General features: G+C 41.3%; 1 protein-coding gene and 1 pseudogene across 2 annotated transcripts in view; both read left to right on the top strand.

Moving 5' to 3' along the window:
* cntnap2a (contactin associated protein 2a) overlaps positions 1–16717 on the top strand; it is a 465407-nt gene that overhangs the window by 370410 nt on the left and 78280 nt on the right. For both annotated transcript variants that reach the window (XM_033639118.2, XM_033639119.2), the window contains exons 16-17: positions 5950–6106; positions 11510–11637. In XM_033639118.2, the coding sequence (XP_033495009.1) occupies positions 5950–6106; positions 11510–11637 (285 nt within the window). The remainder of the gene's footprint in view (positions 1–5949; positions 6107–11509; positions 11638–16717) is intronic.
* On the top strand, positions 3034–4502 carry LOC117265024 (small ribosomal subunit protein uS7 pseudogene; annotated as a pseudogene).

The following is a 16717-nucleotide window of genomic DNA, read 5'->3' as shown; positions in this document are numbered from 1 at the left end:
GTTGGTGGGGGGTCTCTGAATGCAGCACAGGCATTTTTTTTTTCAGCAGCAGTTTGTTGAGTTTGAGTTGCAGGGTGGAGAATTCATCGCTCAATCATTTTGTGGACAGATCGATCAGAGCTGTTCAGAGCCGATCAATGGATTACATTAGAGGAGCAGCTGCTGCAGAGGCGAGTAAAAGCAAACTTTTAGACCCAGCACTGGACTCGGGGGTGCGTGGTTTCCATGGAAACACAGCTGGTTTCCTCTGAAGTCGGTTGAAAGAATGATGGACAAGACTTAAATAAGAACGCTATTGTTCTGTCTCTTTAATAATCAATGCACTCTTAAGTTTAACTTTCACTGCTCCTGGCATTTTCCTGCTCCGTCTGTCCCCAGAGTAGCTCTGTGCTCTAAGAGTGTGGTGCTCTGAATTGCAGAATGGTAGCTCCAAAAATAGAAAATGAATATGTGGCAGCAAATCCAAACATTATGGCAAGCTGCCACAAATAAATGAATGTGAATGAGAACCCCGAATACAGAAGATAATTTCTCAAGGCACAGGACATGTGTGTGCACAAAACTCCGGCAAGTGCAGAAGGTCAAAGTTGGTCTGGAACAGTGGTTTTCAAACTTTTTCTGCCCAAGGCACACCAAAGGGCCAGCCAAAAATGTCAGGGTACATCTGTATTTATATCTGTGCACAATAGCTTCCATAACATGCGTTAGCACTCGTATCACAACAAAAGACAGTAAAAATAGGAAAAAATATGACAGGTCATCTTCGCTGGTGCTTTGTTGTAATTTGCGCCATACAATAAAGTGATTAATTGTCCCACTCATGGCTTTCTCCTTTTAATTGTTATCATCCCTCATTCTGGGGGCCAATCAGGGACTCTGATGTGTCACACACCTGTAATTCCCACATGCAAAATGGCAACAAATAGGTTCCCTGTGAAGGTTTCTTTTTATTCAATTAAATTAAATGACATTTTTTAGCTAGATAACATACTACGGCGCACATAACATACTGATACAGTCAATAAGAGATTCATTCATAGCTTTTTGTATAGGCCCAGTTAAATATTGCAATAATAATTTGTTTCAAAATCCCACAGCACACCTGGATTGGCATCACGGCACCCCAGTGTGCTGCAACACACCATTTGAGAATCACTGGTCTAGAAACTGTGATGAAAAGTTCGCACAATTATTTTACAATTCTCCTTTTTCTTCTCTTTCAAATAATGCTGGCTACAGTCGGTTTAAAACCTGTATGATCAATAGCAGGTTGTGCTTGATGCCCCATCTGACTTGTTTTTAGCAGTGTCACTGTCTTACCAGATTGTAGCAATCATCTTGATAAGTGCAACATTATTCTGTCCACAATGATGGTCAACACTTAGTGAATGTGACTGAAGTTGTAATTAACTGGAATTATCTGTTATTGTGGTGCAACAGAGCAGTGCTACAGTCCTCAGGACAAGACATACATCTGACTCTTTCACTGCTTTCATTTTACAAAAGTCTGTTTTTCACCAGTTAATCCCTTGCTCCATCATTAACAGTTTTTATTCTTCTGCCCCATGATGACTCCTCCAGTATTTCATCAAATTCAACCCAGAAAAGCCTCTTCTGTCTTCTTTCTGCCCGATGTAATGTTGCTTTAAACTACACACACACAGCTACCGCTCTTAAGAAGAATCTTACTCTAGTGGGACTTCTGATAATTACTGTGCACCTGCTTTTTAAAGCCAGGAATTAAGTACACCCAAACACACACACTCCTTCTCAGACATGCACTCTCACACACATACAAACATGCTGCCGAGCCTCATCTTGGCAGTGCCCTCTCTCTGCGGCTCTCCATATGAACTCTCTGCCAGTATGATTCCATCTCTCCTATCTCCATCCATCCATGCTGTCGTTCTCTCATCTCCCCCTCCACCCTCTTCCTCACTCTCCACTCCTCAGTTGTTTGTTTTGGCAGAGCTTGAACTGAATCACACAGGAGACTTTAACTGGCACAATACATAGCTCCCATTCCACCTGATGCCCTGCTGTTACTCCTACACCACTTCTCTCCTCTGCTCTCTCCTCTCCTCTGTCTTCTTCCATTACTCATCCTGAAAAATAGGTTATGAAAAGGATCAAGTTGGAATTTTTCTACGTAAACAGTCTTATTCAACTCGCTCCCCACCTGTCTAAAAAGCTTAGAAGAGTGAAGACTCAAATCGGGTGTGTTATGACATGGCAGGGTCAGTGAGAGGCCAAGCAGAAAGTGAGGGAATGAGACTTTGAGCTTTTGGGACATTAACTCACTGTTTCACACTGAATGCCTCTGTTTACTTGGTGCCCTTTGGCTCACACACAAGACAGGCTGACTGTTGTCATTTCAGTGTGACTCGTAAGTGGATGTGCCACATCACAAGTCTGACCACACCAATGTGCCCACGTTAAAACTCAATTCTCAGTGTGACAGTCTGTTATTTATTTATCTGTTTATGTATTTATGCCATTTTGTATTTATAGAGTTTGTGCCAGCTGGAGTGACACACAAGAGCGTAAAGGCCTAGTCCACACATACATGGGTGTTTTTTGAAATGTTTTTTTGTTCTAAAAAAATCCTGTTCATACCAGCAATGTTTTAAAGAAATCCCTGCCCAAATGAAAACATCCAAAAACACAACTGAGGCGCTGTCAAGAGCATGTCAAATCAACAGGCAGCAATGTAACCTTAACCCTAAAGACAAGCAAAGATAAAGATGCAGGCCAGTCATGCGATGAAAAAAAAAAAAAATCCTGTAGACACGTCCATACAGAAAACAGTGTTTCCAAACATCTTCATCCCAAAAAAAAGTTTTCACAAAAGTTCAATTTTCAGTGACCTAAAACACAATTTGCATTTGGACGAAAGGCTAAAATGCATAGAAAAAGCTACCTTGTAGAAAGTACTTGAATACACAATATAGCATCTGTTGGTGTTGATGCTGGAACGTTTTCACTGATGATGGGGGATTGCTTTGATCACATAGCGATCGGTTTGTCCTAAAGATGTCGGTGGAGATTCTCAGTCATCCAGGTCATGGTAATCTTAAATGCTATGTCATAGGCAACTGGACTTGCTTGAGATTCTTGAAGACGTTATGCCTGTCATCCATGACTCTTCTTCAGTTCTAATGGACTGGTGTGGAGTTGCAGCCAGGGCCATTTTTTCAAGGACAGCAATGTTCACATCCTGACCAGAGAAGACAGATGGTTCGAAAGAGGAGTGCAAGAGGCCATCTACGTCAAAGTAGTGGCCTACAACATCACTTATCATCCACCTACAATGTAGTCTTATAGTTATACAACACCTAAGCCGCATTTCCCCCAAACACTTTAAGCATAGTGCTCTTAGGACCAGTACAAAACCCGTATGGGCATGTACCTAAACCACTAGAACTATTAATTGTTTCCACCACAGACAGTAGTAGGCAGGGTTGTTACCAGATAGCTGTATCCCTGCTCCATCCAGCTCTTGCTGTATTTCCCCTTCAGGGGCAATGCAGAGGAACGTCTGCATCTTGCAGACTGCAAAACTAGAAGCCAACATTTCCAGAACCAAAAAGCATATGGAGTTATTAGAGTTAGAGTATTGATGGGATATTAAAAGTAGAGCATTGGTGCATTAAGTCCTTGTTGAGCAAGAGTGACGATTCTCTCTTGACCAACCAATGGACTGTTAAGTTTCTAGCTCTGCCTTTTATTATCACATCAGTGTGCTAGATACCTTAACATTGGGGTGATGAAAAAACAACGAAATAGAACAGTTATAGTTATATTGGTACCATCCACAACTTTTGATGATGGACATACAAAAATAAGTTTTCCTTTATTTCCGTCTCAGAGAAGTGTGGTACAGAACAGCAGACACAGTGACTGAATGGGAGACTGCCCCAGCTGTGGCTGAGTCTCTGGAGATCAAGCTCTTCGGCAAGTGGAGCACTGACGATGTCCAGATCAATGACATCTCCCTGCAGGATTACATTCCTGTGAAAGAGAAGTACGCCAAGTACCTGCCACACTCTGGAGGATGTTACGCCAGTGCCCCATCGTGGAGCGTCTTACCAGCTCCATGATGATGCATGACCACAGCAACGGCAAGAAGATGATGACCGTGCGCATCGTCAAGCAGGCCTTTAAGATCAACCACCTGCTGACAGGAGAGAATCCCCTCCAGGTCTTGGTGAACGCCATCATGAACAGCAGACCCTGTGAGGACCCCTCCCGTGTTGGTCATGCTGGTGCCATCAGGAGGCAGGCTGTTGACTCGTCGCCTCTCGGCAGAGTCAACCAGGCCATCTGGCTGCTGTGTACAGGAGCAAGAGAGGCTGCTTTCAGGAGCATCAAGATCATTGCCGAGTGCCTGGCTGATGAGCTGATCAGTGCAGCTAAGGGATCATCAAACTCTTACGCCATCAACAAGAAGGACGAGTTGGAGAGAGTTGCCAAGTCCAGCCATTAAACATCTTTGCTTTCTAACAAAAAATAAGCATTCTAATGTTTAATGAACTGGACTGAACTGAGCCAGACTGCTTGGTGGAAATGAGGCTCTATAGGCAACATAACTTGCCTTTCACTTTGAAAAGTAGCTGCAGACCGTCTTCAAGGACGATGGCATGACACTCACTAATTAGGCTGTGGGGCAAGATGATGGCGTTTCAAGTGGCTGGGGCTTAGCTTAGTTGGCTGTGGTTGGGGACCTCACTGACCTATCTGTGAAGGTCTTAATTTCAAACTTGGTTCTCACTTGTATAGAAGTACCCCAGCACACACACACACACACTCAAACGCACATATGTGTCCACACAAAGGAAGAGGATTGTGAGGTCTCTTGAGCAGGCAGTGTTAATCCTATTGACAATGGCTTGTCTGAAGAGAGATGAGGCTAATTCTCTTTATGAAGACAATAAAACCCACAGGTCACCAAGGCCAAACACACACACACACACAAAATATATATATATATATATATATATAAGCACACACAGACACACCTGCAGCTTCCACCTGGAGTTTAGCTCCAGTTCGGATTATAAAAAAGTGTAATAATACAATACAGTATATCACACCTCTCAATGCAATTGTGCTGCATCAAAAGTCAGCTTCAATCCCCTCCTGTAAAGAATGTGGCTCAGGAGATTTCATTGTCTCAGAAAGAATTTGACAAAGCGATATTGACAATGCAGCTTATTTTCCTTGAATAAAGAGGGAAATGTAATATTGTTTCATTATCCCTGCTGTTGTTGTGATGTATTTCCAGGCACCAAAATATTTACACCTATCTCTCTACCTATTTACTGTCTCCTGCCAGAATACGTTATCCAAGGCAAAGAAAACAATATTACATTTCTTATTGAAAAGCGGTGATCCTTCACCTTTTACCCACTCATTAAAACACACACACATGCACGCTCACAGGCACACAAAGAGGTGTTTGTGTGTCAACAGATGTGCTCAGAGGAGCCTACGTTCACGGAGACACTTATATAAACACTGATTGGCACATAACAATGCAAAAGATAAATGTAAATGCAGCGCTGAGTCTGTGTTTTAGCAGATCTCTAAAATCACAGGTGTGATCTATGACTAAGTGTGCCTGCCTGTCTCAAAGGCATTTACCATCCAGCTGTGTAAAACATGTTGAGCAAATGAATTACATTCACCATGCAGCTGCTTGCTGTCAATATAAATCACATTAATGCGACAAAAGCCTCAAACAGTGAATGATTTAACAATTAATCACTTACAATGGGAAGGAGTTTGGACAGTTTAGTAACACAACTTAATTGCCTCCACAAAAGTTTGTGTTTTCCGGAAGGGAAACAGTGAACATGTTGTATTTAGCTCGAAACCAGTGGGGACATGACTGTTGTTTTTCTTGGAAGGAACTTATATATTTTGTGTGTTTTTGTGTTTGCTTCCCAGATGGGACCCCCTACACTTGGTGGGTAGGTCGGGGCAGCGAGAAGCACTTCTACTGGGGAGGCTCAGGGCCCGGCATCCAGAAATGTGCCTGTGGCATCGACAGGAACTGCACTGACCCCAAGTATGACTGCAACTGCGATGCCGACCATAAACAATGGTAAGTCAGACTGTCACGTAAAAGTTCAGCAGGAGCACAAACAATTTGTATCGTATTGATTAACTTCTCTACAGTTTCGGTTATGCATTGACTTTAATTAAAGTCTGCAGAAACAGCTGCCAGTGAAAAGTTCTCAGTCACACCCGGTCCACCCGCTGCAGCAGAGCATAGCGGGTCATGCGGGGACGTTCATACAGCCGAGTCAGCACATCTGTTATTTGCATCATTCTGCTGTGCATTCTGCTTAATGCTCCTTTAAGCACCCAGCTGTATCCATCCCACTTCAGTTTCACAGATTTGCCCTATCACTAACGCTACAGTGCGTCTGGGTTATCAGAGGCTCTATGGCACATATACTGTCTAAGAGCCAAAGCCGTTTACCAAATTAGTGTTAGGTTCCTCAAACACAATGCTTAGTCTTTATCCTCAAAGGCTTTTCTCTCGTAACATATTGTTCGAAACTGTTGTTATTTTACTTCTTATCCAAGTATGCTTTTATAGTACACAATGTGACAGTGTTTTTATTTGTCAACACTGTACCTTAATACTACATCTAACTAGCTCTACCTTGCAATACAAGAGCAGCACTACTTCTTTATCTCTATTTCTCTTTCATGGTTCATAAGCTGGTGGGAAAGCAGACTTTTTGTCTGGGATATGTAGCTTTAGCTTCTGTCTTTTAGCACAATGTCATAGGCATCAAGTGCATTTTTAAGTCAGCCTGAGACTGATATGTCTCAAGTCGGATGCTTCCACTGCAATGTGTACTTACTTGCGTAGTGCGAGTATTTCAACAGTGTAGTGTTTTCTCAAATCAAACATGGCTGTTGTGCATTTAGAAATTACGATAGCAGTGGAAAATTGCAACCGGACGGAGCATAACTGCCAACATTTGACCATGATTGTCACCCACCAAAATATCCATCGGCTTGTTTGCTGGTTCACCAGAGCAACCGCAAACACCACTGCTTCCTCGACCACCATTTTGTCATGTTTGGTGGTCCCTCCTCTTCTGCTACGTAGCCAAGATGACGACACCTTGAGGGTGAGAAATGTCCAGCATTCCGCACTGAACTTTGTGATTGTTAGTGTAGTGCTGTCCCCTAATAGTTGACCAAATGTTAGTCGACTTAATCAGCAAGATTTCGTTGGTCGCTTAGTCACAGAAGAAAACCCACAAGAAACATGAAACTCTATTCGAAGCTGCTCCTTGTCAAAAAACATCTAATTCTATATGACTGGACCATTAGGGAATTTAATTTGAAAGGACAGACACGGGAAGTGGCCACGCTCAGCAGTCAGACAAAAGTCATGGACCTGCAGTTTTTCCACAGGCTAGTTAATAACATGTCAGGCAGGAAATCCAAAGTGTGGGATCATTTTGAGAAGGTGAAGGACGAACCCAAGGTGATATTTAAACTCATCTTCATTGGTCGACTACAAACATGACGTATCATCTGAAACATGGAAGTAGCTACATGCCCATTAGCCCACAGCGTCATTAACAGGCGGCTCGCTCAGTATGTGACGTGCACTTGTAGATAAAATATAGGCCTATATTAATGAAGGTTCATTAGTACGGTTTTGTATTTCTCTGTAATGTAGCACAGTGTTAACAATGTTACTGATACTATTCTTTCTCACACCTTCAACTCAAACCATTGTGTTGCCCCGCCCAAAATATATCATTTAATAATTACATTAATATCATAAACATGTGGGTGGCTAGTCGACTAATGGCCCTAAATGACGACTGTTGGCCAGCTAGGAAAATTCTTAGTCAGGGCCTAGTTATGAGTACACCATCCAAGTACTCATAGTGCACTGCATTCAGCCATAATTGTCAATGTGAATGCACTTACGCACTCAAAATTGCAAGTGTAAGTACGGAAGAAAGCAAATTGAGACACAGCATGAGAGTAGATTAAATCTGCTGATGACAGTTTTAATTTCAGTGAAATCTACAGTCATCAACTAGAAATCAGAGGCTTCTTTTGTCTATATGCCACATTTAGTGCAAAGTGCACACATGCAGTGCTCGAGTGCAAAACTTGATATGCATAGCAACAGTAACCAAGTGGGATGGGGCTTAGTGAACGGTCAATTACTGTAATTACAATCAATAATGCGTGGACATTTCAACAAAGACACTTATGCTTTTTAATTACCTGAATTAAATGTTTGAAGTAAAGATTCTCCCCACTGGGATCTGCCCAGTATTACCAGCACCACTTACTATCAGCCACCAAGCAGCTCCAGTGGAACAGTTAGGAGTTAAATGCCTTGTTCAAAGGTTCTTCAGGGATCCAAGAGTGTTTGTTCTTCAGCCCACCCACAGATTGTCTCAGCTGGTCACAGGAGCTGCTTAAACTTTGATTTTAACAGTATCAAATGTTTTTTGAAGCACCGTACCTCAGATGTGCAACTGTTTCAAAAATAATCTCACTTTAAAATGAAAATTTAAAGGTCAGCATATTAAGTGCTTATTACAATACTCTTCATAAATACATGTTCTGTTACAGAGACTTTAATTTTGGTTGACATTTACATATAAAAATATCTCACAGTTTTGCCATAACCCCCACAAATAACATAGTGCCTGAAAGAGCGCAGCTGATAGGGCAACAGTGATTGTGTTGCTGTATCAACTCAACTTCAAAGTGAAATATGTCATGGATTTTCTTTGATGGGACAATTTCACTGTGGTGAGAGTACGTAAAATCGCCCGCACTGCTAATGCTAAGGTTTGCATTAATCTGTCAGCTCAGAGCCTGCCTCAGCCGGACAGTCTGATGAGGTGTCTAACTTCAAAGTGACTGAATGATGAATGCCATCATCAGTGATGCGTTTATTTAAGAGGCATGTTTGCCTCCAGAACCAACAGTTTGTGTTTCAAAGCTCCTTTAGCCAGCTGATGGATATTCTCATTAAACCAATTGTGTCCCTGTCTGTGGGTGTGTGCGTGCGTGCGTGCATGTGTGTACATACTGTATGTCTGTCTGTGAGTAATTACTGAGTGTTAGCAAGAAGGAGAGATTTCATTTACTTTCATGTCTCCCTCTTCATCTCTAAAACTGATGAGATTACAAATAAGTCTTACTCTGTCTGGTTCTCTCCATTAATAATGTATGCATTAATGTCTCATTGTTTGGCTGAGTGCGTTTATGAAATATTACCCATATAACTCTATTTCCACTCATTACCCATATTTTTGGCAGTACATAGGAACACACATACTCACGTATGTATGTACACACACATACATGGGTACACAAAGCGTATACAAAGCCATAATGTAGATCTTACTGTTTTATTTCTTGATGGCAATGAATAACGAACGGTTAAAATTAAACAGTTCTGTTAAGAATTTATAACATTTCACACTCAAACTCATTCCCACTTCAAAGCCTGTGATGTAGATATTTGTTTAAAGTATTATTATGGCACTGTCAGTCAACTAGTGAATGTAAAAGCAGGAAAAAGCAATCAATAGTTTTACATATGTATAATTTGTTTTGATTAATTTCATTCCTCTGATTGTTCGATTTTGTTGATTCACTCTCCCTATCAACTATAGATTGCTTTAATATCAGCCCATCCATACATCCATCAATGGACTGCAACAAGTTATTTATTTATTATTTATTGATTTTATATTCCATCCTTTGGCCATTTTTGTTATGTAATGCCGAGTTTATGAAACATGCATACTGACCTATGTGCTTTTTTTCTAAACAAACCAGTCACGTCTTGTCTTTTGACAGCTGACAAGTGGCTCAACCTCACACACCTCATCCCTCTCCCCGCATCACTGCGCCACTAACAGCTGTTAGCGCCGCTAACAGTGGCTAACAGCAGCACTGGCTTGTGATTGCATTACCTTTCTCCTTCAGCAGCTCTTTTCACCTGGGAAAGGCTACCCGATGTTGACCCTCGTTTTTTGAATTCGCTGATCACGTTGCCTTTTTGATTCCCTTTTGCGCTTTCTTGGCGCCGAGGATTCCGTCTCCCGTGATGCTGCATATGCATGATCCTGCATTATGCTCAAAGAGCGGGACTTTGTTATGCTGCAGTAGAGCCGGGGTAGTAGTGAAGCACCTCTTGCTCCTCAGTCACGCAGCTCTGGCCTGGCTCTCAACCAAAATGCCGAAGGCGGTGCTGTATGTCCCTTGCTGGCGGGTGTATTCTCAAGATGCCGAAACGTTATGGAATCTCCCAGACGACTTACCCGCACAATGTACAAACAAATCCGAAATTTTCCCTTTACGAGAATAGGTCACATTATTGATGGAGGTAATAATACACCGATGATGACATATTTATGAATGCAGACATCGATTTTTGCCAATAAACAACTAAAAATGTTTCACAATGTCCCTTTAATGTTTATACTTACATTGTGTGCAATTACTTTATTCATTTATTTATTTTACAAGCAAATAATTTTAACTTTAATTTATGTTCACGGTATATGTTGGCACTGCTTGTGTGTATGTGCACTGTGTGTGTGTGTGTGTGTGTGTGTGTGTGTGTGTGTTTAGAGTATGAATGAATGATATTTTATCCCCTCCTTTATTAGTATTTTATTACTTTTAAACAAGTTCCATTTTATTCTGTGCGTTTAATTCCATTGCATTCATTTACAGTGACAACAAAAGGAATTGAATTATCATTATTTTATTTTATTATTAATATGTTTACTGAGTTTTTAATCCACACAATAGTCACAAAAACTTTAAAGTATTTATATAACACTAATATTAAGAGAAAATGGACAAATGTAGAATATTCATATAAAGAAATAATCTAAAAGAAAAAATAGCAAGCAACATGAAGTAAATGAAATATAATTTTGTACAGTTGTAAACCCACATGCATATGGGCAAACTGATTATGTGTCATATTGCAATTATGTCTGTAACCACCTCCATATTTCTTCCTTATTACTTTAGACGTACCGCTGCTCATGTCAGTTTATATCCACACGTAGTTCCAAACATATTTACAGACAACGCCAGTCAAAACACTAATTACATTTAGTTATACTTATTAAATGTAGTTAGCATCTAACGGCATATAGGCATACTTTTGTAACATAAGTAACATAGTTTCCTCTGCCTCCCATACAAGGAGACGTATTTCATTTTCAGCATTAGCCTTTCCTCCTTCATGTCATAATGACCTTTCTTTGTCTGCTGTAAATGCTGCACATAAACACACTACGAGTATTCCGTCAAAGCCAAGGAATTACACTCGGAGGTTATGAATACTGTCGCCATATAATGACAAATGTGCAAAGTACAAAAAGGTTTCCAAACAGCAAAGGATGCAGAAATTTCAGATTTAATTACACAGCAAGGTGAGGATCTTCTGTCTGAGTGTTTCTTTCATCTCGTCTTACAGGAGAGAAGATTCTGGTCTCTTGGTGTATAAAGAACACCTGCCAGTCAGCCAGGTTGCCGTGGGTGACACCAACAGACCGGGGTCTGAGGCCAGGCTCACTGTCGGACCACTCCGTTGCCAAGGAGATAGTAAGTGTGTCATGGATACATATGTGTGCTGTGGAGCTCTAGCTGTTGATGCTTCGGTATTTTGATTGATCTGCAGCGTGGCAAAACCGTTTCACAATCCAGTGATGAGTAGATCGGAGCAGAGGTGGTACACATAATACACATATGATAATTTCATGTAAGTAATTAAGCACCTCCTTAATCACTTCTGTGCCTTACTCTTCTCGCTTTGTCATCCACCATCTGGTTGCCTTTTCACTATCCATTAGGTGTAATTGCTCTTTTTGTACGATTCTCTACACTTACAGTCACAGACTCCACCTCCCTACACTCATATTTTAAGTGTAATTCATTTGCCAAGACTGGGATAAAACAGAAGCTCTTTTGGCCATGATGATAGTGTAGTGAAAATCTGATATTGTGTCAGCCAAAGCTTGGACCAACAAGTGTAATTGTGAAGATGACTATATCGATAAAAAACAAGAATCCCGTGAGCGATGGGGGGTTTGAAATGTAATTAATTGATGATTGAATCAGGGACATGCAAGAAGTAACTTCATCACAGGAGGGGTCTCGACAGAGGACGCCAAGATGTGCTCAGATTCAAAGAGAGTGAAAAGGTCAGTAATGTAGCCAGGAGCTAAATCACACTGTGCTTTAGAATTATCAGCGAGATCTTAAAATAACTTCAAAGCTATCAGGAAAAGTGAAGACTGGTTTGAGCATTCTGGATTAGCTGCAGGTGTTAAAGGGACCTTTGAGTGAGGCAGGAGGGCTGCAGTTACAATGGCCTAATTGAGAGGAAATACTGAAAATGCCTTAATGACCTTCTCCAAGTCAGCAGCTGAGAGGAGCGGTTTCACTTTCATAATGATTCTCGGCTGGTTGTCAAGGCACAACTGCATGACCTTTGTGGACGGCTCATCAGAGGTTGAATCAAGAGAACACCTCCAGTCTCTTTAATTCATCTCTTTTTCAGATTCCCCCTGTTGACAATGTGCAAGGCTTTTGAACAGTCGGGGGGAGCAAAAGGACATTTCTTTTATTTGATGTTAAGTTGTGGAAAACTCCTGGACATTGAACTTGAGCAGAGTTTTGAAATAGTTGGGTTTATGGTTTTTAGTAATTTTACTCTGTGGGAGACTTTATAGAGAAAATGAGATAGAACAAAGGTCACCAGGCTGTACAGTATAGTTAAAGTTAAAGGTTGTCTTACCTATTAAGATATGGATTGCTCTATGATGTCTGTTGAACCATGGTAGTGTCGTGTCTGAAATGCCAACACATTTTTAAAGCAGGTCAAGTAGCACTGCATGGGCAATGGAACCGACAGATCTAAAATAAATAGGATCACATTCTCCTGTATTTTTTTACCAAAGCAGGGCCCTTGTGACCCTCAGAAGAGCTGTCTCGTATGCAGGGAAGCAGGCTAAGGGGCCTGTTTTGTGCCAGATTTCAAGAGCGCGACAGCAGGTTGCGTCTGAGGTTGCCAAGCAACCTCAACAAGCACAGTACCATAGCCCATTTACCTGAAATCCTGAGTGCAGAGCTGATCTTCTTCCAGGCACTGTTTATAAGTGTGTGGGCATTTTGTCCGTGAGACAGATGTAAAGCTCTGGGTAGCCCTGCATTAAAATGATCTCCATATTTATCACAGACTGATATTTACAAAAGAAGGGAAGGATATCTGTCAGCTGTGATTAGTTGTCCCTGGTCACATGACATGCGGTGCATGCTGCTGTGTTCCAAAGATGAACTCAGTTTATCTCAGAAATGGACGCTCGTGAAAACATGCGCGAAGCAACGGCATTGCTCTGGCGTTGGAGCGTGTCTGATGCACGTCTTCATTGAAAACAGTGCATTGGAGAATGTGAAAAACGCAGCATATGTACGGCCCCTAAAGCCAGACTGGAAGGTTTTCGCTAATTCAGTTTAGACTGAATGAATTAGCTGTGAAAAAAATTGCATTCTCAGTAACCCATGACAACGCAGCCTGTTTTCATTTCCAACTTGTAAAATACTGTACTGCCACTTTATCAGTGATGTTGGTGTCAGACACCGACGCAAAAAGGTAGTATGATACACCACCGGGCAGCATCACTTTGTAACTCCGCTGGCAACAATGAAATGGAAAGTCCCTTTATATCCCTATATAATCGCAAGTAGGGGAGGTGGATGTGTCCAACAAACCCTGGACTTTCACCCAGGAGCCTGTCGTATTCTCTTCCTGTATGAATGTTGAGCCAAACCATGATGTTTTTGTCTAAATGTAACCACAGACTTTTGTTGCACAAGGAAATAATCTTAAAAACAAGGTGTTTTACCTACTTTATAAATGGACTTTGAAAAGACTGTATGCATAACAAGCGTAAATTGACATGCCCTCCCAGAACGCCAACAGCAGATGCAGGAGGGTACTTTATCTATATCTAAATAACATATTTAGATGCAAAGTCCACTGACAAGGCAGCAATAGTCGAGGAGTTGGAATGAGAACATGTTGGATAGCATGTGTAGGCACACCAGTCAGGAACACTGTTAGACACTGACGTCCCAATTCACAAAGAATGGATTGCGGCCTCTGACAGCACCATGATTTGTGCATCACTTGAAACTGCTTTGACTCACAAAAGACATTGCGCTAATTATACTGCGGCTCAAACACGCCCATAAAGTGAGTGCAATTTGCTTTTTATCACATCTGATTACAGTTAACCATGTGGCGTAGTATAAAGTTGCCTAAGAAGAACAGTGGGCAGAACAATTGCAAAGAAAAAAGAAAGTAAAATTTTCAGACCGCAAGCTACAGGTCCTGACCCACGAGGTGCAGAGGCATTCTTCAAAACTTCAGGCGACGAATTTAAACATGACAGAAAGAAACCATATTTGGGATTTAGTATCCCATTCTGTCAGTGCATGTCTGAATACTTTCACTGGAACTGTGTGTGTCTTGTAGCATTGATCTTTGTGAACTGGACTATTTTTGTTGTGAGGCTCATTTCCATAGAAAGGGGCCAATTATACTCCAAATGAATACAACCTAATTTAAATACGTGCAAATGGCACAGTAATATAGAGATGCCATTTGCTTGGCAGTGTAGTTAGGGGTGCATTCACCCTTTGTGGGTGCTTTAAGAATTTCTTTCTCTTTTATTTGTGCAGGTTTAGTGGTTGCAAATGCAGCGCAATCCTTTTGTGAATTTACCCATGAAACTTTTGCCTTATGACCTCATGTGCATAGTAGGTACTGGGCTTTCTGTAGGTTCCAAAGATAGATCCTCTACTCTGAAAGTCAGCAACATGTTTAGCGTGCTGGCCAATGCTCTGCTCCCTACATAAAATAAGTGACTCCTTACTGTCTCTACACTCTGCTTTAATGCTTTAATCTACTTTCTTAATGCATTTTCTGAGTGAAAACTACTCATAAAAAAATTAGATAAAATAAAAAAAAAACAGGTCAGTGCCAGCTGTCTCCATCACTATTGATGTATTCAGGTAATAGCTGGAAACTGAAAGCATTGTGTAAGCCTGGTGAGCTAAGTGCTATACATCTAAGAATGATAGCGGGCTGCATTTATACACTTGAATATTATATTAACTGGCTATTACAGGTGGCAGGTGCATGGTGTGCAATTTACTATAGCTACAGAGAGAGATAAGCATAGAAAATGTTTATATTGTGTACACGTTACAAAAATTCTCACTTCAAGCAATGATATGCACAAAGTTATTAATGATAGGTGATTATCTCTGTCTTTGTAAACTGTACCATTCACTGGAAAGCCTCTGACTGCAGTCAGGGTGGTGCACTATGTTCCACCTGTCATACCTGCACATTTCAACAATATGGAGTCTGTCAGTCAGTCAGTCAGGAACATCCAGTTGTTTTCTGGACCAGTCTGTTTTTAACACTTTACACAGAAGATGGTTTGAATGGGGTCTTAATTAAAAACTATCGTCAGAGAGAACAAGAGAAAACACTTCATGCATAGCGGAGTACAGTTGGACACATTGTTATTCTGGGGTTGCACGTGAGTATGAAAATAACACATCGCTCATACTCACACTGTGCCGATCATTCAGAGAAAACGTTGTTTTATCTTGACTTGTCTTTCCGCTGTGAAAAATTACCATGTGTGTATGTGTGTGGGTTTTGTGCATTTCTCCATACGTGTGTCTTTGTGTCTGTCGGCACAAGTGTTTGTAGTGTATGTGTGCATGGCCAGATAAAGGTATCTGAACTCTGTTCAGAGACTTTCCGTCTAAACACTCCTCTCATCCTTTCATTCCCTTCTATCTAGTCCTTGTAGTTTTGGTTGTTTCTCAGGTAAACATCAGATATCAGATACTGCAGAAGCACACACACAAACAACACACCCTGAGAGGTTGTTTAATTCTTGCTGTTTCTCTTCCTGTCTATTCTTCTAATCAGTGTTGGCACACTGCTCTCTGTGGGACAGAGGGTCAACTGGAAGACACACACAGATTCTCGCTCTGTCATATTGACCACCTTTCTTTCTTCCTAACTCGTGAGCCTGTGCTGTTTCACTTTGTCCTGAACCTACCTGCAGTGTGTCAGTCCTGCAGCGTGTACTGTGTCTCTGTCAGGTCGGCATGATTCATTGCTTCACATTCCTGATGCATCTGTTATACTTGGCTAAATGAGACATTTCTCATTCTGAATCCGAGTGGGCTTTCACACAAACTCGTAAAAGTCAAATGGATAATGGAGGCTTTATCCTAATGATGTAAAGCCACACAATCATAAGGAATAGCTCCCATTACAAGGGGATATTCACGAGAAACACATGCCAGTTTGTAATGCACACCAAAACCATTGTTTTTTATGTGAGCCTGCACAACAGGAGCATCAGTAAGCCAGCTTGAAGATGACGCTTGTCGGCATTTCACTGTCCTACTTCACCACGCACTTCAACTCCCCAGAAAAGCAGCAATTTTTTAGCTCCCTGGATTAGAACACCAACACTAATTGACACTTGTCGAATGATGCAATGATACGCAGCCAGCATGTGTTGCTCTTAAGCCTTTTTGCAGTCCCAATACAATCTATTAGGGGACTTCCTGGAGGCCACCAGGAGCC

This window comes from Epinephelus lanceolatus, chromosome 20 (genome assembly GCF_041903045.1).
Source record: "Epinephelus lanceolatus isolate andai-2023 chromosome 20, ASM4190304v1, whole genome shotgun sequence".
Taxonomy (NCBI): domain Eukaryota; kingdom Metazoa; phylum Chordata; class Actinopteri; order Perciformes; family Serranidae; genus Epinephelus; species Epinephelus lanceolatus.
Note: the sequence above shows the minus strand (reverse complement) of the source record. Positions and strands in the feature narration are given on the sequence as shown.